General features: G+C 41.7%; 1 protein-coding gene across 1 annotated transcript in view; it reads left to right on the forward strand.

Annotated features, from left to right (window-relative positions):
- The first annotated feature begins 19,417 nt into the window (after positions 1 to 19,417).
- Positions 19,418 to 24,206, forward strand: part of MTG1 (mitochondrial ribosome associated GTPase 1) — a 56,337-nt gene continuing 51,548 nt past the window's right edge. The window contains exons 1-3 of the mRNA XM_075217181.1: positions 19,418 to 19,611; positions 22,711 to 22,775; positions 23,587 to 23,691. Of these exons, the coding sequence (XP_075073282.1) occupies positions 19,527 to 19,611; positions 22,711 to 22,775; positions 23,587 to 23,691 (255 nt within the window). The 5' untranslated portion in view covers positions 19,418 to 19,526. The remainder of the gene's footprint in view (positions 19,612 to 22,710; positions 22,776 to 23,586; positions 23,692 to 24,206) is intronic.

Here is a 24,206-nt window from a genome sequence, read left to right on the forward strand (position 1 = left end):
GGTTAATGATGAAGGGTTTTTATAATGAGGTTGGAGTTAATGATTTTGAGGAGGGGTTAATTCATGATCAAGGGGGTAGTATTGTGCTCTTTTTTTTATATAGGGTCATTAGGATGTCCTCTGTATTGCAGACACAAGAATGATCTCTGTTGTATGGTGTTTGCTAGGATACTCTTTGCAATTTATGACAGTCACTAGAATGCACTTTTGTATTGTATGGCAGTCACTAGGATGCTGTTTGTATTGTATGGTTGTCCCTAGGATGCTGTTTATTTTGTATGGCGGTCACTAGGATGCTCTTTGTATTGTATGACGGTCACAAGGATGTTTATATTGTTTTTGTATCACTAATACTGGCTAAATTATCATGCAGAACAGTATAAACCTTGCAATTCAATTTGTATGGTGCATCCATGGGAGTATTTTAATTTAATTTGAAAAAGAAAAATGTTTCAATTGTTCATGCTTGTGTGTGTATAAGTAATCAGTTTTATTTAAAAGTATGTGATTTTTATCTTTGAAATCCCTAACCCCAAGAAGAGGGGATTGGGAGGAATAGAGGACATTGGGAGGTTGGGACCTCTTCTTCGGGGTTAAGGCGCAGGACAGCATTGTTTCGACACCCTACAATTTTGCATACAGGTATGCAGAAGCAGTGTGATTTACTTTTTTAATTTATATTGTTAGGGAGACTTTTTGATCCGGTGGGAGATCCAACTACTATTACATTAATGCTAACCCTGGGAACTCCCTGCTGCTGGATTAAGCTGCCTCACTTACATAACTAATGTGTATACACCACCCACTGGTGTACTGACTCTGTCTACTTTTGTTTGCTAAGCCTACATGTGCAATGCTTTGCCTACTTGTGTGTTAGCTCCGCCAACTGTGACAGACTCTACCTACCATTGCGTATTGCATTTGCCTTGCATAAAAAACAATGTGGCTCATGCTAATGGAGTGCTAACTCTGCCTACTATTTGCCCTGCCTACCATTTATTTGGTCGTGCTTACATGAGGCTACTTTCAGAATTTTTCCAGGGCCACTTTAAGTTCCCAATCCGCCGCTGCACAACAGGATAGAGTAGTGACTGCAGGGCTAGGACAAACTTATAATGTGCCGATTGATGGTGAAACTAACACCGTGGGCTAGATTTACTAAGCTGCGGGTTTGAAAAAGTGGGGATGTTGCCTATAGCAACCAATCAGATTCTAGCTGTCATTTTGTAGATAGTACAAATTAAATGAAAGCTAGAATCTGATTGGTTGCTATAGGCAACATCCCCATTTTTTCAAACCCGCAGCTTAGTAAATCTAGTATCTTCCTGCTTCCCAGGGAAGGATAAAACACAGAAGATGAATCTTCACAATACCTTGATCAGGCCCTTACAAGAAGCTATTGTAAGAAACTTACCTCTCCGTGTTTCTGCTCCCGATCTCAGCCGTCTGTTTTTCTGGGCGGTAGCGCTGTTGCAGTCATGTGACTCAGGGGCAGGGAATTTGAATTCCCTTCTCCTTTATCTAGCCTGCTCTGACACACTGCCTGTTTCAAAGCAACAAGTTACAATGAGTAAATGTTATTGATATGGTTCTGGGTACTATATGGGAATTTGTTAACTGTATTTTTTATCATCGTAACAGTAATGATTTAATTTGGGATTTAAAATATAAAACCACACAATCATACTGGCATCAGTAGTTTAATCAAACAATTACTGATAGTAATGGCATCTGGTGATAACGTAATGTACCAAAAGGTTTATTATATTTGTGGGCATCAGGCATATACACTTTTACCTATAGGAGGTACAGGTACTTGTACTCTAGCTCAATTGTCTATGGCTACCTAGATAGAAGACTCCATTGATTTAGGAGCTATGCCATGCCATATGATGTAAAAAAGAGCAATTACCAAACAACACAGTCATGATTTAATTACAGATGTTCCCTGACCCCTGGGTTTTGGATCTGGAATAACTTCGTGTTTTGGTTTTGGCAAAACCGCTCTTGCGTGTTTTCGTTTTGGATCTGTATTTTTTAGAAAAATAGCAAAAATATGCTAAAAATCACATAATTTAGCTATTTTTTGTTCCTACATTATTATTATTAACCTCAATGCCAATAATTTCCAGTCATTTTCAGTCAATTTTGACCACCTCATAGGTCACAATATTATTTTCATACACTGCAGCGAGCTGGCTGGATGCTAAGCAACAGAGCAACGACACAAACACACAGCAGTTCATAGCACATCCCAGGCCTGCCCCAACCAGGCGGTCTCCCTCTACAATCACACCCTCACCTCCGCTCTGGACGCGGTCGCCCCTGCCCACTCCGTCCACCCCCGCTGCTCCAAACCCCAACCCTGGCACTCCAAATTTACCCGCTTCCTCCAAAAATGCTCCCGTTCCGCCGAACGTCACTGGAGAAAATCCCGCTCCCTGGCTGACTTCCTCCACTTTAAATTCATCCTTTCATCCTACAGCTCTGCCCTCTCACTCGCTAAACAATCTTTCTTTAAATCCCTCATCTCTTCCCAGTCCTCTAACCCCCGCCGCCTCTTTGCCACCTTCAGCACTCTCCTGGCCCCCTCCTCTCCCCCCCTCCCTCCTCCCTGACTGCCTCTGATTTCGTCTCCTTCTTCTCCTCTAAAATCGAGGCCATCCGACTTGAAATCTCCTCCTCCACTCTCTCTTCCACCCCTCCCACTCTTCTGTCCTCGTCCCTTAACCACCTTCCCCTCCACTCCTTCCGTCCCACCACCGGCGAGGAAGTTCACTCTCTCATTTCATCCTCCCCCCCACTACCTGTCCCCTGGATCCCATCCCCTCCCACCTTCTTCGCTCCCTTTCCCCCACCACCTGCTCCCACCTCGCTCACTTCTTTAATCTCTCCCTCTCCACTGGCATCTTCCTCTCCTCCTTCAAACATGCTCGTATCCCCCATTCTTAAGAAACCTAATCTCGACCCCACTTCTCTCTCGAACTATCGCCCCATATCTCTTATCCCTTTTGCCTCCAAAATTCTCGAGAGGCTCGTCTGGAGCCGTCTCACCTCCTACCTTTCTGAATACTCCCTCCTTGATCCTCTCCAGTCTGGTTTCCGCCCCCTCCACTGAAACTGCCCTGGCTAAAGTCACCAATGACCTCCTCTCTGCTAAAGCCAGGGGCCACTTCTCCCTTCTCAACCTCCTTGACCTCTCTGCAGCCTTTGACACCGTTGACCACCCCCTCCTCCTTCACACCCTCCAGTCTTCCGGCCTCTCCGGCTCAGTCCTGTCCTGGTTCACCTCTTACCTTACTCACCGATCCTTCTCTGTCACCACCTCTGGGTCTCTCCCCCCCCATCCACCCTTCCAGTCGGGGTCCCTCAGGGCTCTGTTCTGGGACCCTTACTCTTCTCTCTATACACCTCCTCCCTGGGTGAACTCATCAGCTCCTTCGGCTTCAGCTACCACCTTTACGCTGACGACTCAACTATACCTCTCATCTCTCTCCCTCCCTCCTCTCTAGGGTGTCCGCCTGCCTCTCTGCCATCTCCTCCTGGATGTCCTCTCGATTCCTCAAACTTAACCTTGCCAAAACTGAGCTCATAGTTTTTCCTCCCTCTCATACCCCATCCCCTTCTGACCTCTCCATCACTGTCGACAACACCTCTATCTCCCCTGTCCCCCAACTTCGCTGCCTTGGTGTCATCCTCGACTCCTCTCTCTCCTTTGGCCCCCACATCCTCTCTCTTGCTAAATCCTGCCGCTTCCAGATGCGCAACATCGCTCGCATCCGGCCCTTCCTCTCCCAAGATGCCACCAAATGCCTTATCCACTCTCTGATCATCTCCCGCCTGGACTACTGCAAAATCCTCCTCACTGGCCTCCCCCACTCTCATCTCGATCCCCTTCGATCCGTCCTTAACGCTGCAGCTAGGCTTATTTTCCTCTCTCGCCGCTCCTCTTTTGTCTCCCCCCTCTACCTAGCCCTTCACTGGATCCTATTCCCCTTCAGAATCCTCTTTAAGCTCCTCACACTCACCTACAAGGCCCTCGCCAACTCCACTGTGCCCTACATCTCCACCCTCCTCTCTATTCATGCTCCATCCCGCCCTCTTCGTTCTGCCTCTGACCGTCGCCTCTCTTCCCCCCTTATAACCTCCTCCCACGCGCGTATCCAAGACTTCGCCCGCGCTGCCCCCCTCCACTGGAACAAGCTCCATCCCTCCATCAGAACTTCCCCTAATCTGTCCAGTTTCAAACGGGCCCTAAAAACCCACCTTTTTCTTAAAGCCTTTCTGTCTCCCACTTAACTTCATACCTTATCTTCTGCCTGTCCCCCTACTCTCCCTCTCTCCCCTGCGTCTCTCTGTCTGTCCACCCCTCCCCTTAGATTGTACGCTCCTCTGAGCAGGGCCATCTCTCCTCCTGTTTCCACCACTTCTAACTCTGCTCTCCAGCTACTTAGCCCTCCTCCTCGAGGGTCCTCCACCCCATGTCCACTCTCGCTCCCTCCTCCCCCCTGGGGGTCTCCCTGTCTTCCGCGCCCTCCTTCTTGGGCCCCGTAGTTTGCGGATCCTCCCTCCTCTTCCCCGCCCTCTCTAGCTGTGCATTGAGCTTACTGAGTTGCTGTGTTTACTGTACTGTGCTGTCTCCCATTGTATTGTAATTTTGTTTGTCTCTGTACGGCGCTGCGGACGCCTTATAAATAAATATTAATAATAATAATAATAGGAAACATTGTCACACAGCAGTGGCAGAAAAGTGGTGCAAGATATGTCCTTGGGCCCTTTCACCCACCCTTATGTAAGATATTGTAAAGGACATGTACAGTTTAATAAAGCAAGCACTCCAGCGACAAGCAGTGCCACTTTTGTGGCTGAAGTGATTGGTTTGTTTGGGCCCCCACATAACAAGCTAACAATGGGCTTAAGACACCTAAGCAAACAGTGCTGTTAATACATTATTAAACCATGTCTGCTCGTGCTGCATCTTTAATCTCCTTCTCCTCTTTGGATACCTCCCTCTCATCTCTGAAGAACTGCCAAACTTATGTAGACACAGGAATGGATAATACAACTGGAATGGCATTAGATCTGCTTCAGACAGACTGTGATACGGAACATGTGAGCAGCATGGAATGTAGGAATATGCTGCATTGAACAGAGATTTATACCAATATATAGACGCAGTTGAGGAGACCGTACTTAAGTTAAAACGTGACCCACCGGATTAGATCCCAGATTTAAGAGAGCTCGTACATGAGAGATACACTGCGCTACAGAAGCAATATAGAGAGGATGCCCTGAGGCAGGACGATAAATATGTGCAGTTTAAAGAATAGCTATTAGGACCTGAGAAAACAAATCGGACCCTTCAGACTAAGCTTTGGAAGATGAAGACGAGGAGATCGCCGTCACCCAGAGCACACAGCCGGTACAGTGAAACTGAGAATGGGTCATTAAATTATGGTTCCTTTGATCACTTCACCTGTTCCATGGATAACTTGGTAATTCTACAGCTAATACATGGCGATGAGCGCTGACCCCTCCGGGATACGTGCATTTATCAGACCAAGACCAATCTGGGGTGCCCCGGTGGGTTGGAGATGACGAACCCAGTGAAAAAAAGGATGTGGTCACACATATGAGAGAGTGGCAATTGAAAGGAGGATTGAAAACAAACATCACCCTAACACAATTTTAATTCAACCCCGCAGGAAACCACCATCATAGAAGTCTCTGTAACATAAATAACCCGCACTCGGTATATCCCACATTATATATGGTACCAGCTGCTTGGCAATAAGCCTGCGCTCGGTATATCCAATATTGTATGTGGTACCAGCTGTGTGGCAATATAAATGCCCATATATGTATACAAAACAAAAAGAAAGTTGTCAGCGCTTAACCTTTAAACTGCATATCTGTGTGTGTCTAGCAAAATTAAAACATGAGGTATTAGTTCATATTTTGATCAAAAGACTTAAGCCTGCATCCCAACGTCAAGAGTACCTCATTATTATTATTTGATCTAAATGCCAGTAAAGTCCTTCCTCGTTGAATTTGTAGTCTATTTTATGACAGAGCTGTCATGATTTTTGGACAATTCTTTTTACACCAGACCAAATTTCAAAATGTTCTGCTGAATCATCTGCATCATCCTTGGGTCTCTTAAAAAAATGTAGTTTTTTCCTAGCAGCAGTAGCCTGAGAAACTGAAGGAGGGGACAACGTCATGTCAGGTACCACTTCAGCTGTCAACTTGCTCACCAGAAGCTCACTGCATCTCTTGTGATCTGGGACAGTGGGAAATAAAGAGAAAACATAGCTCTTGCACCTAGGATCAAACATAGTCGCCAAAATGTAGTGATACGATTTCCAGAAGTTGATAACTCTTCGATGCTGGCGAACCAATTAAAGTACTTCGTTTACAAGTCTGACATACTTAGCGTAATTTCTTTGTTTCATCTCCTTCAGTTTTTCAGGGTGCATTTCCAAAAGTCTAATTAAGGGAATCACTTTGCTCAAGCCATCAGTGTCTGAACTCAGTTCACAGGTGACTACTTTGAATCGTTTCAGCACCTCTCTGGGAGTGCTCGTAGACAGTAGACTTAGCAATAGTGCTCAATGTCAAGCAGCAGCTGCAAGGGCAAACAAAGTATTGGCATGCATAAAAAGGGGCATAGATGCAAGGGAAGACAGTGTAATTTTGCCACTGTATAAATCGTTGGTAAGACCTCATCTTGAATATGCAGTACAGTTCTGGGCACCACTCTATAAAAAAGATAATTTGGAACTAGAAAGGGTTCAGAGAAGGGCGACAAAATTGATAAAGGGTATGGAGTCATTAAGTTATGAGGAAAGGTTAGCCAGTTTAGGCATGTTTACTTTAGAAAAGAGGCGTCTAAGGGGAGATATGATTACTATGTACAAATACATTAGGGGTCAATACAGAGAGCTTTCATGGGAACTTTTTACCCCAAGGACCATACACAGGACACGTGGTCATCCCCTAAGTTTAGAGGAGAGGAAATTTCACAACCAGCAAAGGAAGGGGTTCTTTACAGTAAGGGCAGTCAAGATATGGAATTCATTGCCAGGGAAGGTTGTGATGGCAGATTCAATAGATATGTTTAAGAAAGGGTTAGACAAATTTTTAGCGGAAAGGTGTATCCAGGGATACGACCGTTAATTTAAAATAAAGGATAGTAGTGGATATAGGGCAAAAATTGGATTGCAATATTGAGTCTGGGGGAATTTTAAAATTGAAACAGATGGGCAGTTGCCTACTCTGGATTAATTTCAAATATAAGTGCAGGATCGCAGGAGATCCAAAATAGGTTGAACTTGATGGACTGGTTTTTTTTTCAACCTCATTAACTATGTTACTATGTTACCTTGCACAACACGGAAAGTATTCTCCACTGCGCTGGACTAAAATACATTCCTCCTCTTTTCCCAATGTCATGGCTTGTGGAGTAAGTGTGGATGGCTTTTCGTTGTTCCTCCATTCACACAAGCATATAAAGTGTAGAATCCCACCTTGTTACCACCTCTTGCTTCAGTTGGTGGCAGGGCAAAATAAATTGTTCTTGCAGCTGCTGCAATTTCCTACATGCTGTTGCAGAATGCCGAAAATGTCCTAAAAAATTTTGGGCTACAGACAGCATCTCTTGCACGTGCCTGTCATTTTTCAAAAAGCTCTGTACCACCAAGATTCTGTGAACAAAACAGGGAATGTGATGGATTTCACCCAGCTAAAATGCCCTCACAATATTGGTGGCATTATCATAAATTACATATCCTCAGGAGAGTTGAAACGGGATAAGCCATGTTGCAATGACATCCTTTAGTTTTTCAAACAGGTTGTCATCAGTATGCCTTAGTGAAGCCGCTGATACACAGAGTAGCCCGCTTCGGAATAATCTGGCGTTGTTGGGTACATGCTGCTGCTGTTTCTGCTGCTGAAGGCAATTCACCAACCCAGTGGGCTGTCACAGTCATATAATCTTTAGTTTGCCCACTTCCGCTTGCCCACATATCTGTGGATAGAATGGCATTCTTTAGCCCAATAATTGCATTTTATGGAACCTTCTGGTAGAGGTGAGGAATTGCTTTTCTAGTAAAATGGTGTCGTGATGGATTTTGGTAACGGGAACACAGGACCTCAATTAACTGTCTAAAACCAGCTGCATTAAATGTGGATATTGGACGCAGATCTAATACTAGCATAGTCGCCATGGTGTCTGTGATCCGCTTTGCTACTGGGTGACAGCTTTCATACTTGCTTCCACTTGCAAAGAATTGTTTAACAGTCAATTGTTGTAAACTACTAGTAGTCTTCTTCTTGGTCTACTTCAGGGTTGAAGATCATAGATAGGGGAGAAGTCATCTAGCCTTAGCAACTTGGATGCAGGAATATCTCTGATCACTAGTGAGGATATTGATGAGGAAGGTGTTGTCGGTGTGGCTTTACAAACACTACAAATGGCTAGACAAATGTTGTCAGGATTGGGTAAAAATATTTTCACACATAAGAGGTGGAATTGTTGGTCTTTTGCCAAGGCATGACATTGGCCTTCTTCTTATCACTGGCAAGAGCTGCTTCCACTGGTGCAGGACTTACACAAACAACATCATCCTCATCAACATCCTCATTAGTGACATCAGCTACACAAATATCTCCCTCATCCTGTTGCAAATACAAAGTGGTATCCTACAATTGTGTATCACCGGTTACACTAAGATGCACTGCTACCCCTGTTTCTGTGTGACCAGCAGCACTGAGATTGGAGAGTAAGAAGAACAATGTTACTGAAGACTGGAGAGTGACAAGAACAATGTGACTGGAGAGTGACAAGGACACTGCCACCTCTCCTGTTTCTGTATGAGCTATGGCACAGTAGAATGTTACTGAAGACTTTTAAAAACGCTGACAGCCCTAATATTTGAATTTCTGTTTCAGCACTAAACACTGCCACCTCTCCTATTTCTGGATGAGCTATGGCACAGTACAATGTGACTGCAGATTTTGAAGAACACTGACAGCCCTATTATTTCTATTTAAGGCAATGACAATTAGCAATGGAGAAATTCCACATAGACTATAGATTGGCAACAAAACTGGGACCTCTCCTGTTTCTGTGTGAGCTATAATAACACAGTGCAATGTGACTGCAGATTTTGAAGAATACTGACAGCCCTATTATTTCTATTTCAGCAATGACAATTAGCAACGGAGCTGTCCTGTTTGTGTGTGAGCTATATAACACAGTACAATGTAACTGCAGATTTTGAACAACACTGCCAGCCCTTTTATATTTATTTCAGCAGTGACAATTAGCAACGGAGCTCTCCTGTTTGTGTGTGAGCTATATAACACAGTACAATGTAACTGCAGATTTTGAACAACACTGCCAGCCCTTTTATATTTATTTCAGCAATGACAATTAGCAATGGACATCTGCTGTTTGTGTGTGAGCTATAACTCAGTAGAATGTCACTGGAGACTTTTAAGAAAACTGACACCTCCTCCTCTTTGTTTTAGATATCACGCTGCACAAGTCTTTGTCTGTCTGTAAAATTGCGCTGGATCGCTGTGGAGGGCGCTACTTACAGAACCCAAAACTCGTGAGATCCGATGACGCAACAATAACGTTTTGCCTAGTTTTAATTTCTGTGGGCGCTTGAAAGTACCGAGCCGACTCTGCTCGGTATTCTGATCTGTGAAGTTCGGGTGGGCTCAATTCTCGGAGAACTGAGCCTGAGCATCTCTAGATTTAATATATCAACCTTGGTATAGTAAGATGGGCTCCTCTTTGTCAATATTTGGGGGTTCTGTGAAAAATATGCATCAATTAGAAGCATTTTGTCAAATTATTTGATAATGTTACTGATGACATGTTGGACATCACACAGGTTTTAAGTGACACTCTGCGATTTAATTTTTAAGTGGTAAACCAGCATAGTTTGTTATTGAACTACTTGTTAGCAGCACAAGGGGGTATGTGTCAAATAGTAGGCCCTGCCTGCTGTAATTATATCCCTGATAATTTTACTGATGTAATTGCAGGACATGTACTCAAAGTTTAACAATTAAAATAAGAATTTAAAGAGAAATTTAATGAACCTGAACAAGACCAAGATGGTAGTTGGTTTAGCTGGTTAAACCCTTCCAATTGGCTCATTAGAAAGGATGATTAGGAAGAATTTTACACAGTATTTTATATATTATAGCAGCATTATCTGTAATCTGGATTATGATTTATATTTTATATTCTTGTTAAATGTATCAAAACCGCAGAGCTGTTGCCATTTAAAACAGTCATATAATGATTGCACCTCATATTACCAAAATGGTAACTAGTCCAAAAAAAATCAAGAGACGATTGTAAGGGCTTTATGTGGCTCTATATCATCATGTTATGTATACTATAAGCTATTGTTTTTACATGAATAAAGCTCTAAGAATGTTGTGTACCTTATAGCAATGCTGGAAACACAATGTGGCCAAACGCCACAGGGACTGTAATGACTTATTCAAATACATATACATTAATATAGAGTTGGTCCCCCTTTTGCAGCGATAACAGCGTCCACTCTTCTTGGAAGTCTTTTCACAATATGTTGCTGTGTTTCTGTGGGAATTTGTTCTGATTCATTCTGTAGAACATTTATGAGGTCAGTAACTGATGTAGGACGAGAAGGCCTGGCTCGCAATCTCTGTCCTAGTTCATCCCAATGGGACAAGAGGGGATCCCCTCTCTTCCCCCTCCCCTGACTCTGCCCCCGTTCCCCCTTCTCTCCCTCTCATCCCTGTGTCTCTCTGTCTACCCCTCCCCTTAGATTGTACGCTCCCTTGAGCAGGGCCATCTCTCCTCCTGTTTCCTACACTTCTAACTCTGCTCTCCAGCTACCTTTCCCCCCACCCCTCTGGGGGTCTCCCCGTCATCCGCGCCCTTCCTCTTGGGCTCCTGCGCTTGCTGGTCCTCCCTCCCCCTCTCTCTAGCTGTGCTTTGAGCTTACTGAGTTACTGTGCTTACTGTTTACTGTACCGTGCCGTCCCACCTTGTATTGTACTTGTTTGTCCCTGTACGGCGCTACGGACACCTAGTGGCGCCCTATAAATTAAAATTAATAATAATAATAATAATGGGATATGGTTGAGGTCAGGGATCTACTGTATGTGGGCCAGTCAAGTTCTTCCACGCAGAACTCATTAAACCATGCCTTTGTAGTCCTTGATTTGTGCACTGGGGCACAGTCATGTTGGAATACAAAAAGTGTGGGTCAGCCCAATTTTACTAGTACCAGCACTAGGCTTTGCCAGCCAGGACTGGTGGCATTATAGCAGGGAATACACATAAATATCTAATGAAAGGTACGCCAGGGGACTCAACATATAAATGACAAAAAAGATAAATTATTGCGGATTTATGCTGTTAAATAAAACATATTTTATATCAAAATATACAATATAAATACAAAATAAATAAAAATATACAATAATTGCCTAATCGTAATATTAAAAACACAAACAATTGACACTAATCCTGATATCCTAGATACCTGAAACATAAAACAAGCAATCTAAGTGTGAACGGTGAATACACTTAGTATTACAAATATGCAGTATCAAATTCATTTCATATGGCCAGACCTCTTAAATAGCACTATCCTGTAGTATCAGTCTATAATTAAAAGTGAAAGGCTAGTTCACTTTTTATAAGTACTGAACACAGTATATATACGTGTTTCTTATTTTTATCTTCAACTGGAGTATTATAAGATGATACACATGTATATTCCTTCTTTTTGAAGAGTGAAAATAATAGTGTGATCTCACCCAGTTCAACGTGATAGCTGTTTGGCAGAAAACTCCCCTTCTTATTGTCAACACAGCCAAAAGGTTTTCAACGGTCAGGGTGTCTTCACGATATTGATCTCGTTTAATAACCACACTTACACAAGATATAATATAGAACTTGTTATCCAGTTTAGGCAAATGAATAAGCACAGTTGTAATTCCCGATAATTTATTTGACTATAGTAGGGGAACCTGCAGCATGCTTGCAGTACTACAAGCACCAGCATACCCATGACTGCCAGGGCATGCTGGCACTTGGGGATCCACAAGTGCCAGCATGCCCTGGGTCTGCTGGGACCTGTAGTGCGCCAAGTCAAAATGTAAATAAAACACACACACATTTGTAAAATAACTTTATTTGAAAAAAATAAAATACACCCCTGTATACTCACCAACATCCAGGTTCTTCATTTGTAATCCATGCCTGTCCATAAAATAAAATTATATGCTTGGATATGGCAACTTGCAAGCTAAAAAAAAAAAGCTAAAAAAATAAAATTATATTCTACGATCTAATAATAATTCTACGAACAAATAATACAGAGAATCAGTGCTTGGAAAAATAAAAAAAAAACTTGGGACCACCGCAACCTAGGTCGCTTGAAGAGCTCCCGCCGCGTAATGACTTAATTATAGTCTCTAGGTATTTTTATTATATGGGGCTTTCCCACGACCTGAGCGCTGGGTTGCGGGAAAATGTTGCTACTACCAGCCAAGTCGGGCAGCACTAGGTTTATACTGTGTTTTATTTTTTATGTACTAATGTTTTATTTTTATACTGTGTTATTTACTGTATTGTGCCGGTTGGTCTGGCATCTGTATTGTGCTGGCGGGTCTGGCGGCTTTATTGTGACTGTCGACTTCCTATTATTACCTGTTGACAGTCACAATGTTGCCATTTTAACCACTCAGACACAATGAACCTGTCGACATTTTTGACTGTCACATTTTGGTGTCAACAGTCTGACTGTCGACAGGATAAGCACCCAACCCAGAGAAATTATATTTATATTTTGTCATGATACGTGGCTTTCCTATAAATGTCCTGTATATATTCATATATCTGCTGGCTTAATTTATTTGAAACTTCAACAAGCTTGACATGAATTCCATAAACATTCCTGTTAACCAAATAAAATGCAGATATACTATATATACATGTGTTCGTCCAGGATTCCTGTATCAAGATAATTTTGAATAACTTCATTATACTGTGATCTCACAGGATTATTTCACCAGATAGCAGGAATTAAACATTGATGATTTACCGTTTTTGTGAGCTGTACCATAATAGTAAAAATACTGCACAGCATTAAATGTGAACACATTAGTCACATTTTATTGCACATGTCCTTAAATAGAAAAAAATATTACTGCAACTTTAAGTACAATAGTAGAGACTTTTTGTTTGCACAGTGAACTAGAGCAGTGTTGGCTAACCTGTGACATTCCAGGTGTTGTGAAACTACAAGTCCCAGCAATAAGCTGCTATATATTGGCAAAGGATGCTGGGACTTGTAGTTTCACAACACCTGGAATGTCACAGGTTAGCCAAAACTGAACTAGAGCCTCCACTTTCACTACCCATAAAAGATCCAACTACTAGCTCACCGAGTTATTTCATGCTTAAAGGAGAGTGACTTTTCTCACTTTCTTTAACTAGACAGCTTCAGCATCTAAGGTACTATAAAGGGAGCCAAACAGGGCCCACACTAAGACTAACAATAGAGCTCCTGACTACTATCCACCTGAGCCAACTAGTACGGAGAAACAGTTACTTTCTACAATGTCTTTAATGAGTTTGTAGCCAAATCTTAAAAAAATTGTAATCAGTGAGCAGATTCAAACCAGGAGGTAAATGTATCAAGCTGAGAGTTTTCCAGTGGGTTTGTAAAGTGGAGATGTTGCCTATAGCAACTAATCAGATTCTAGCTATCATTTTGTAGAATGTACTAAATAAATGATAGCTAAAATCTGATTGGTTTTTCAAACCCGGTGAAAAACTCTCAGCTTGATACATTTACCCCCAGGTCTACCAATTTTGTAGTACAAGGTTATTAGCTCACTGAGCTATCTCTTGTTTTATGTAAGTTGTGAAACTAAATAAATGTTTTCAACCAGACTGCTGAAACAGTGAAAGTACTAAAAGCCAGGGTACTTGAAAAGGGACCTCCACCATAAATGCTCATAAGACATCTGTCTACTAGTCCACTGACCATTGTCATGCTTTGAGTAAGTTGATAGTCTCTACTCAATGTTTTCAACCATCTTGGCACAACATGGAAGGTAATAGAAGGATATTGAAATCATGGCCTTCTCCGTAATTGGCTGTCTTCAATCAGCAACATCCAAACTAATAAAATGGGAGCAAGCCATGGTATTTGAACCAGGTCCTCCACTATCACAGCAAGTATAAAATGCAACTAATAGTCCAATGAGCCACTCCATACCTTATGAAATACTAGCAACTTTTTTTAATGTCTTAAATCACCTTGCAGCATAATTCAAGGTACTAAAAATAGGCTTGCTGGGGATTTGAACAATAAAAAACCAGGCTGCAAGCTCACTGAGCCACCTTGCATTTTAAGGTGATTAGAAGACTTTAAATGTCTTCAAACAAATTCTTGCAACATCCAAGGTATTAAAGGATGATTTAAACCATGGTTGCCCATTGCGACGTAGGCTGCTTGCTCATAGATCTAACTTGTGATTTAAGGAAGTGGAGCTACTTTCCTCAATGACTTCAGCTAGTCATCTGCAACATTCAAATATTAGAAGTGAAGCCAGGTGTTTCAAACCTGGTTCTGCAATGTTACTCCCAACAGGGAACCTGGATAGCCCACTGAGCCATCTCATACTTTATGTAAGTGTTGAAACTTTTTTCAATGCCTTTAACCAGCCAGGTGCTGCATCCACTGAAATGTTTGGTTGCCAGGGCATTTGAAACAGCAGCTTCACTATTACTAATTTTAAAGTACCTGGCAGCTAGCACTCTCAGTCAACCTGCTCTTTAGAGAACTGGCTAGACTTTGCTCAATGTCTTCAACTAGCGTGCTACAGTATTTAGGTTACTGAAAATGTAGCCAGACATGGGATGTGAATCAGGGACGCCACTTTGGGTACCTTGCTACTAGTTCAGTAAGCCAACTTTACGTAACTGGCAAAACTTTATTCAATGTCTTCAATCAATCTTCTGCAATAAAACTTGAAGCAGCTATGGGATTCAAAACATGGCCTCTGCTATCACTGTCTGGAAATCACCTGGCTGCCAAGCCACTGAGGCATCTTATACATAAAGTGAGTGCTGAGACTTTCCTCAATATCTTTAATGACCCTGCTGCTACATGTGCCAAAGGGGAGCCAGCCAGGGAAGCCAAAATAGCTCCTCTTCTACCAACTTGTACTTTGTGAATGTGGTAACTTTCTTTAATGTCCTCAACCAGTCTTTAAAAACATAAGAGAGCTTCAACTATCACTGCCAGCAGCCAACTTGGCTACTAGCCCATTGAGCCACAGTATATTTTAATGTATAGGCTTGTCTCAATGTCTTCAATAAACCTAATGCAATATGCAAGGTAATAAAAAGGGAGACATCCAGTGGATTTGAACCATGGACTACCGTTACTTCTTGATACATAGCTACAAACCTGCTGAGCCAACATATACTGCAAGTGGGTAAAAATATTTTATTCAATGTCTTAAACTAGTCTGCTGTAATATCCATAAAATAATAAAAACTGAGCTAGTGGATTCAAACTATAGCTTTCACTACCACTGTACACGATCACCTGGCAGATAGCCGTCTGAGACCACTCAGTTGGGTGACTTTCCTTAATGTCTTGAAATTGTCTGCTGAAACATCCAAGGTACTAGCCCACTGAGCCACCTCAGGCTTTCAGCATGTGGTTTAACTTTTCGCAATATCTTCAACAGTCTGCTACAAAATTCAAGGTGCTAAAAAGTGAACTAGTCAGTAAGGATGAACCAGAGTGTTTTTTTAGTATTAGAGAAATGGCCATCAATGTTGGCTGCTGCAACAGTCAAGGTTCAGAAAGGGCAGCCAGAGGCAAGGGATCTGTATGAGAGCTTCCACTATTTCTGCCCGTAGAGCACCTGTCTTCAACCAATCTGCTGCAAAGGTTCTAAAAATGGGACAAGCCAAGGATTTTTAATCAGGTCCTCCACTATCACTGCTCATGGCTAAAAGACCACCGAACTAACTATTAAATTAAATGCTGAAACTTTCTTCAACCAACCAAGGTACCAAAGAGAGAGCCAGTCTGAGGATTTGAATCAGTGTCACGACTATCACTGATTACAGAACAGCTGAGAAAGTAAACCCTGCCCACTTTTTGGTAAAACTGCCACATTTGTGTAAGCACAACCCCTTTTCGGGTCTGCAACTCTGGACTGTCCCAACAAAATCAGTATACTGGGGAGGTATGCTGCTACAACATCAACACACTTAAGTGAACCACTTGGAGGATTTGAATAAAGGCATCAACTATCACCAATCACCTACTAGACTAACACACTGCTGCAACATCATGGAGATTACTTTAACAAGCCAGGGATTCAAATCAGGTTCACCATTATCACTGTCAGGATACCAGCCATCTCAAGTAATATGCAAGTGGGTTGACTTTCTTCAACTATCCTGCTGCAACATCCAAGATGCTAAAAAAAGGGAGACAGGGGATTTGAAACAGGACTTACACTTTCACTATCTGTAAACCACTTGACCAAAAGCCATCTCATGATTTGAGAATTTGGGGAGTCTTTCCTCAATGGTTTCAATCAACCTGCTGCAACATCCAAGGTATGGAAAATGGAACAAGCTAGAAGAACTAATCCAGGGCCCCACTGGCACTGGTTATTAGCACTCTATCCACTTGTGACTTGATGAAGAGGGCAGAACTTTACTCAAGATATTCAACCAGGCTGTTGCAAACTTCCAAAGAACTAAAACTGGTATGAGCCAAGGGACTTGAAAATATTTGCCATCAAGATAACCTGGCTACCAGCTCACTGAACAATTTCATATGTTAAGCAAATGGTGACACTTTCCTCAATATCTTCAACAAGTCTTCAGCAACCAGGGCCAGTGCTGACATTTCCAGCTCCCCCTTGATGGCAATTTGTGCACAAGTCTCTTTGGGGGTTTACTGTGCATGTGCCACTTCCCAGCACTGAGTCGCCTCGGAAGTTCAAGAAGGCAAACATGGTGGAAAAAAAATGATGGGCTGGCGGGGTGCCCAGGTAAACACAGCATCCTCCTGCCACTGGCCCTTGCTGCAACATCCAATGTACTAAAAATGGAGCAGCGAATGGAAAATGGGCATCTGCTATCTCTGTCCAGTGAGCCTTGGGTACTAGCCTACTGAGCTATACTTCAAATATGGGGTGATAGTTTTCTCAATGCTATGAAACAGCTTGGTGCAATATTTAAAGTGCTAAAAAAAGGAGATTTAAAATAAGTTCTTTGCTGCTCATGAGTTAGCTCAGTGGGCTAGTGTTCTGGTTTTCTGTGGGAAGTGATAGTGGAGACCGTAGTTCAAATCCCTTTTTAGTTACAGCAACCTAGCTGAAGACATTGAGTAAAGACTTTCCACTTACGCATTGTAGGCCTGATTCATCTTCACATGCAACCTCTACGTATGTAGAATTTTTTTTAAAACGAACAAGGAACTTGAGCATATGTGCGCCCATATTTAAACCCAAGTGGATTATCAAGATACTCTTCCAGTGTTCTCCCCAGCATCATACTATAATCGTTAAAAAAACATTTTAAAGAATATTTTTTTTCTTTTTACATTAAATACATGAATCAGAATGCTCTTAATGCATACTGTACACACAATTCATTTTTTTTATAGGTTTTCTTACTTGCATACAAATGTTCTGTGCTATATAGTGGCACGCATTTTAAAGGAAAAAATGCAGGTGGCCCAGTGACCCAGCCCAAGGTAGCGCACTATGGAACCAGCACAGGGGGCAGATACCCCCATTTCCCCCAGCCCAGCCTGTCCCTGACCTTACTTATGATCAACCACCCCTTTCCAACACCCGTTCGGCTATTTAAGTAGTAGGAAGTAGCAGTGTCATTCACATATGATTTGCATGCAAATCATCTGCGTTCATTGGCGTAATGTACATTTTTGAGCAAGCACCAAGGGCGGATCAAGCACCAGCGGCGATTTAGTCCCCGCCCCCTTTTTGACACTATGTGCAGGTCCGTTTGGCAGAGACAGGCAGGGAGAGTGTGCTGCCCGGCCTCTCTGATTGTGTTTTAAACACATTCACCACTGGCCAGTGCCGTAACTAGACATTTTAGTGCCCTGGGCGAGACAGGGCAGCGGCGCCTCCCATCTAAGTGGGAGTGGCATTTGACAAGTGGGTGTGGCTAGCACTTTACTGAAAAAATTATTTTATATATATATATATATATATATATATATATGCATGCACTTAAGTACATAAACTGTAGTGGGCATGAATTTAAGGGGGGGTTGAAATCCTTTTAATAGTATGAATTTACTTCATATAATGAGAGAGAGAGAGACCGAGACGCCAATACATGGCACACACTAAAAACATTCATTCATATACAGTTCTCCCAACACTTTCTGAAAGAACACAACTTTAAGCATCCAAAATCATATTAACCGCTCAGTCAAAATAGCCAGAGCAAAGCATCTGTTCAGAAATGAGAGAGAGAGAGAGAGAGAGAGACTTACAAAAGTCTGATGCTTCTGCCCATAAGTTCCGCAGTTCCACTGACAGGAAGTTCGGCAGTGGAACGCATCGGAACTTATGGGCAGAAGCATCAGACTTTTGTAAGTTACTATATCTCTCTCTCTCTTCAGCCCTTAAGCGGAACTTAAGGGCTGAAGGTATGGAGGCAGGTAGCGGGCGGCTGCTGCGCCCACTTAGCCTTGCGCCCTGGGCGACGGCACCGCCCACATCACCCTCGTTACGGCCCTGCCACTGGCATGCACAGAGTAATTTCATGCAACATACAGCTCGCAAATGGACTTAAGTGAAGACTCTCTTCAGCTGCTGCAAAAGCCAAAGTACTGAAACAAACAATAAGGGGATTGTAATCAAGAACTCTACTAACACTGCTCATAGGGCACCTGGTTACTTACCCACTGAGGAAACTCGTGCTTTAAGCAAGTGCAGAGACTGTACCCGATGTCAACTATATACAGCACCATCTACAGTATTAAAAAATAATGGAGCCAAGCAGAGGATTTAAATTGGGTCAACCATTACTAGCCCACAGAGGCAGCTTTACGTTAGTGGGGAGACTTTTCTCAATTTCACCTCTGCTGCAACATCCATTCCTCTGCATTCTTGGTTGTGTGTCCATCACCTACAACTTACACACTTGTAATAGAAGGACTAACTATTGGGGTTTTGACTGATTGGCAATGCACCGGGGGCTCGACTGTGAGAATGAGCGGGATCGCGCAGTGTTAGTAAGTGACAAGCAGTGACGCGAACGAGCACGGAGGCAAGTTATTTAACGTAGGAACTGATAGTTTGAGTGTAATGTTTCTAGGGGATGCTATTGTGCATGCATGCAGGTGCCGTCTTGATTTGAGTCCCCCAGTAAAAATAAGTTTGCTGTAACTGAGGTTTATCTTATTTATTACCAGGCACCGCTCAGGATGAGGCTTACGCTTCTCCTTCGCCGGCCATATGATTTTGGAGAGCAGGTGGTGGCGCACTGGTTCCCGGGGCATATGGCTAAGGGTGAGAGATCAGCTTATCTTGTGTTACTGACATGCAAGCCGAAATCCAGCCAAAGACCTTGTCTTTCATGACACATTGATACTATGTTTAGTATCAGGACCGTATTTGCCATTTGTTAAACTTTAGGAAATACTAAAACTAGTGCCCTATAAGAGACGTTTCTAGTGTTGTGGATCCATAGGGGGGCGATCACCTCCCCAACAATCTAAGGGGCCTATTTATGGAACCTTACACCCTGCAGAAACTGCCTTTTCCACGTAGTTTAATCAGTTTTAAGTGAAATCTTTATTCCCAAAAAATTGTAATGCAGGAGATCTATCTCTACTGCATTAAACTGCAGTCTCCATAGTATTAATTTTATCAAGCTTTGAAAAGCTTAGCTTTTCTGTGCTTGTCCTCTATGGTGAATGCTGCGTGAAGATGACATTAGCCATTCAATCCTATGGGAAGAGCATTGCAGAAGAGGGCTCTTTGGATCCCTCTCCAGCAGAGTTGCCGCTCTTCCCTGCACTGTTTACTGCAAATGGAAACCATGCTTGCCCAGTAAAGACTTCTGGGGATATATTTACTAAACTGTGTTTGAAAAAGTGGAGATGTTGCCTATAGCAACCAATCAGATTTTAGCTGTCATTTTGTAGAATGTACAAAATAAATGATAACTAGAATCTGATTGATTTCTATAGGCAATGTCTCCACTTTTTCAAACCTGCAGTTTAGTAAATATACCCTCTGGTCAGAACATGAAGTCTTCATTAGAAATAAAGTCATCGCCGGAACAGCCTCCTATCGGATGTGCTTTCACAGCATGGCTTGTTTATTAAATTGTCCTGAAAATTCATCTATCGTTGTTGCGATAACAGATGATAATTAACAGGGCAAAAACCCAGTTAATATTAAATAGGCTCCTAATTCATTTGTAGGCAACTGGTAGCTTGCAGCTTTGTTATTGTAGCTTCAGAAACATAACTGTATTCAGAATAGTGCTTTTGCGCTGTTTATTGTCGAGCCGGGACTATAGATGTGCTAAGTACACTAAAAGAGACCAGGTGTACAACTATTGGGGAAATCAAATTGTGCACCCATAGAGTTGTGGTCCCAGCAGGAAACACTACAACTGGAGGGCTATAGACATACCTTCCATTTAATATTCTATGGCCAAATTAATCGAGCAGGTCCCTATTGACTAGTACATATACTGTGCTGGTGAGGTAACAATAGGTATGTTTCAGCTACAGAATGCTTGTGAAACTTGATAATATATACACACATCAGCCATATCAGATATGCAGCTCATGTGATACTAGGGGTATTTAAGATAAGCAGTGCTGGTTAAACAATGTATTGGTACCATGCAGTGGCAAATATTCTGTGCGGGGATTCTCTTTAGGATTGTCTGGTAAATGTTATCAAAAGAGTAAGTTCCCTGAAAAATGAAAACAAAAATATAGGTTAAAGGTAATAAATTATATGTTTGGGCAAAAACAAATAATGTAACAAGTGACTGAAATAAGATTGGTACTTGTATGTCCATACACATTTTGACAGTGTTTCTGGCTTCCTTAGTGGGAATAATCAATACCCAAATATATAATGCATATTTTTTTACCCACTTTTCTTTTATCCTTAACTTATGCATACTTTTTCATTGGAATTCCCTTCTTTGAGAACACTCACCAGATAACCCTAAAGAGGATCAGTGCCCCAAGATTAAGTTCAGTAAGCTCAAAGATAATGCTTGTCAGAAACTGGGTGTGTGTACATGTCCATTGCTTACCTCATTTGTTTGAGCCCCATCACAGTTTACCAGACTTTGATGATATATCTTAAATGTGCTTAAGCCATTCAGTTTAATGCCAGTGTGTATGAGACCTTAGTCAGCAGATTCTCCCATGTATATGGATATCGAAAAAACATTCAGGATGAAAGTGTATATTTCATTTTAAAAACTTTTTTTATTGGCAGAATGCCACAACTGCATGTGGAAATGTTTTTTGCTTGGGACCACTTTCATTTTTTATGCCTTTGCGCATATTCTGTACATGAATGCATGGCACTTATGGATAATGCATGATGCAGTGTTTTGCTGGCAAGAAGTCTGGGAAAGGAAAAGACAAAGCATACCTGCAGCTATAAAATCCAGGTTGGATCTATGCTCGAATGTAATCTAGACTTACTCTCTACTCCTATGACTATGTCAGTGTTCAAATCGAAAGCTATGTGTTAAAAAGACAAGGGATAAATGTGTCATAACTTCTAAAAAGGAAAAGTGCAGGTCTTGCCTATAGCAACCAGTCCGATTCTAGCTATCATCTGTAGGTGTGAGGGTTGTTAATATATTTATAGACGCACAGTATGTTTATATGTTTATAGGCTTAAACTATGCTCAAAAAAAATGCAGACTTTGGGATTAGTATGTGTATATGTATATATATATATATATATATATATATATATATATATACACACACAGTTGATAAAGAAAAACACACTTTTAGTTTGTAGCAGGGGTACAAATCATTTTATTTTAGTAATATCTAAATTAATACACACAGAAAGATGAGTGAGGGACAGTGAAATACCTCTGCATTACAATGTTTTTCTGTTTTTTATCTTTTACAAGTGCTCACATTCTGCTTCAGGTTCTTTCCATAGCAGTGGCGTACGCAGGGGGAGTTTCTGAGTCTCCAGAAACCCCCCCCATGGCTAACTAAATGGCCACTATAGCGGCACTGTCCTATACAGCAGCCGCGGCGGTGCTGTAGTGTACACAGCACCACCGCGGACGCTTCTTTGACAGCGCCGCTGCTGCTGTATAGGCCAGCGCTGCCTAAATGGAGCTTATGCGCAGTAGCTCTCGCGCTGGTTGGGATTTTTTGGGTTTTTTTTGGGGTCGGGGGACAATCCTCCGTGCGCCCCTGCATAGTAATTCTTTATTGCATTCTGTAAAAGATATTGTTTTAAGGAGGAACTTTATAATCTTTGGACCATGTTTGAAAACTGGAAATGTATCAAATGATTCAGAAATACATAAAATAAAATAAGTGTAACTTCATTACCATAGGATATATCATCTGACTAATTTTACTGTTTCTCCTACAGGGATCAAACAGATGAGGGCTAATCTTACCAAAGTTGACTGTATTGTGGAAGTACATGATGCCAGAATATCCTTTTTATCTGCAAAATTTAAGCCAATGCACTTGCACATTCAGAGTGTAACGTCTGGGTGTATGCCTATATATGTATCCCTGATGAATGCTGTATATCTCAGAAATTTATTTGGGATCGATTGTTCTTGCATCAAGGATGGCACATACTCATTTAAATCTGTTCAGGTGGATTCTTAATATCCTGTAAATGGAGATGAGTGAAATCTTACAAAATTTCACATGAATCGAGTTTCATGGTGGTACAGGCCATCTCACAGTTGTGTAAAATATCAGTTATACAGTCCTTGAGTTCAGCTATTACATTGCCAGTCCTCATGTACTGTGCCATCAGGCAATGCAATAAAAATAAATATATAAAAGAAGTGGACAGCATGTCACCCCCCCTCCCCCCCAAAAAAAAATAATAATAAAAAAAATGCTGCAGTGCTAGACAGCCTGGGTTGGTTTCATGGTGAAGTGCCAGTTCCAAATGTTTTACTAATCTCTACCTTTTAGCACTGCTGTTTACCTACCAGCCAAATATATCAACATTCATTGAATTGTATAATGTTGTATTGGAATATAGTCTTTTCTTAGCTTGCAAATGGAAACTGCTTTTCTATGAACCATAGAAAAGTGTCATAGTAGAGGTTTAGAACTGAAACAACCAAAAAACAAGTCTCCTGAACATTGTGATTGCATGCAGGTTTATGAGTGTTTAATATTCAAACATAGCTATTTACAGAGTGGTGGCTGCTTTCTCTGGTATTTATGTGTGATAAATATAAACATTTCTAGGTATCTTGACTTTCCTTGACTAGAAAACATCCCTTTATGTGGTCGAAACCCTCTCTTTAAAGAATACCTTGGTATTAAACCTCACCTGCTTATACTCAACAAGATGGACCTGGCAGACCCGTCTCATCAAAATGTAAAAAAATAAATAAAAGTTAACCACAACCTAAGTGGCATATTTACTAATTATCAGGGTTATGCTCAGATAATTTTCAATCTTGATTTCAATTTTTCGGAGCCATTTATTATTATTCTTCAGTCGGGACAGCTTTTACGAAAACAGCAGTCCCAGTTGAAGTGCTCCGCCCCCAACCCTCCAAGGGATGTCTTTAGCCGCAGCAGCAAAAGATATCACTTCGATGTTTGACCGGCTGGCATATACTGCCAAAAGGCAGCGCATGCACAGATGCAAATTACGGAGAGATTACAGTCTCCGGTAAGTTAGAAATGGTTAATTCCAACTGAAGATGGTGGTAGCATTTTGCGCTTTTTCACAGTATTGTAAAAAGTCCCTATAGAGATCTATGATTGCATTCTTGTTTTGATAAATTACACAGATACTTAAAGTTGCCATAATCATGGGAAAACAGCCGTTTCCCCATGATTTTGGGTAAAAATGTTTCATAAATAGGCAGGAAATGAATAAGAAAA

This window comes from Mixophyes fleayi, chromosome 6, assembly GCF_038048845.1.
Source record: "Mixophyes fleayi isolate aMixFle1 chromosome 6, aMixFle1.hap1, whole genome shotgun sequence".
Lineage (NCBI taxonomy): Eukaryota > Metazoa > Chordata > Amphibia > Anura > Limnodynastidae > Mixophyes > Mixophyes fleayi.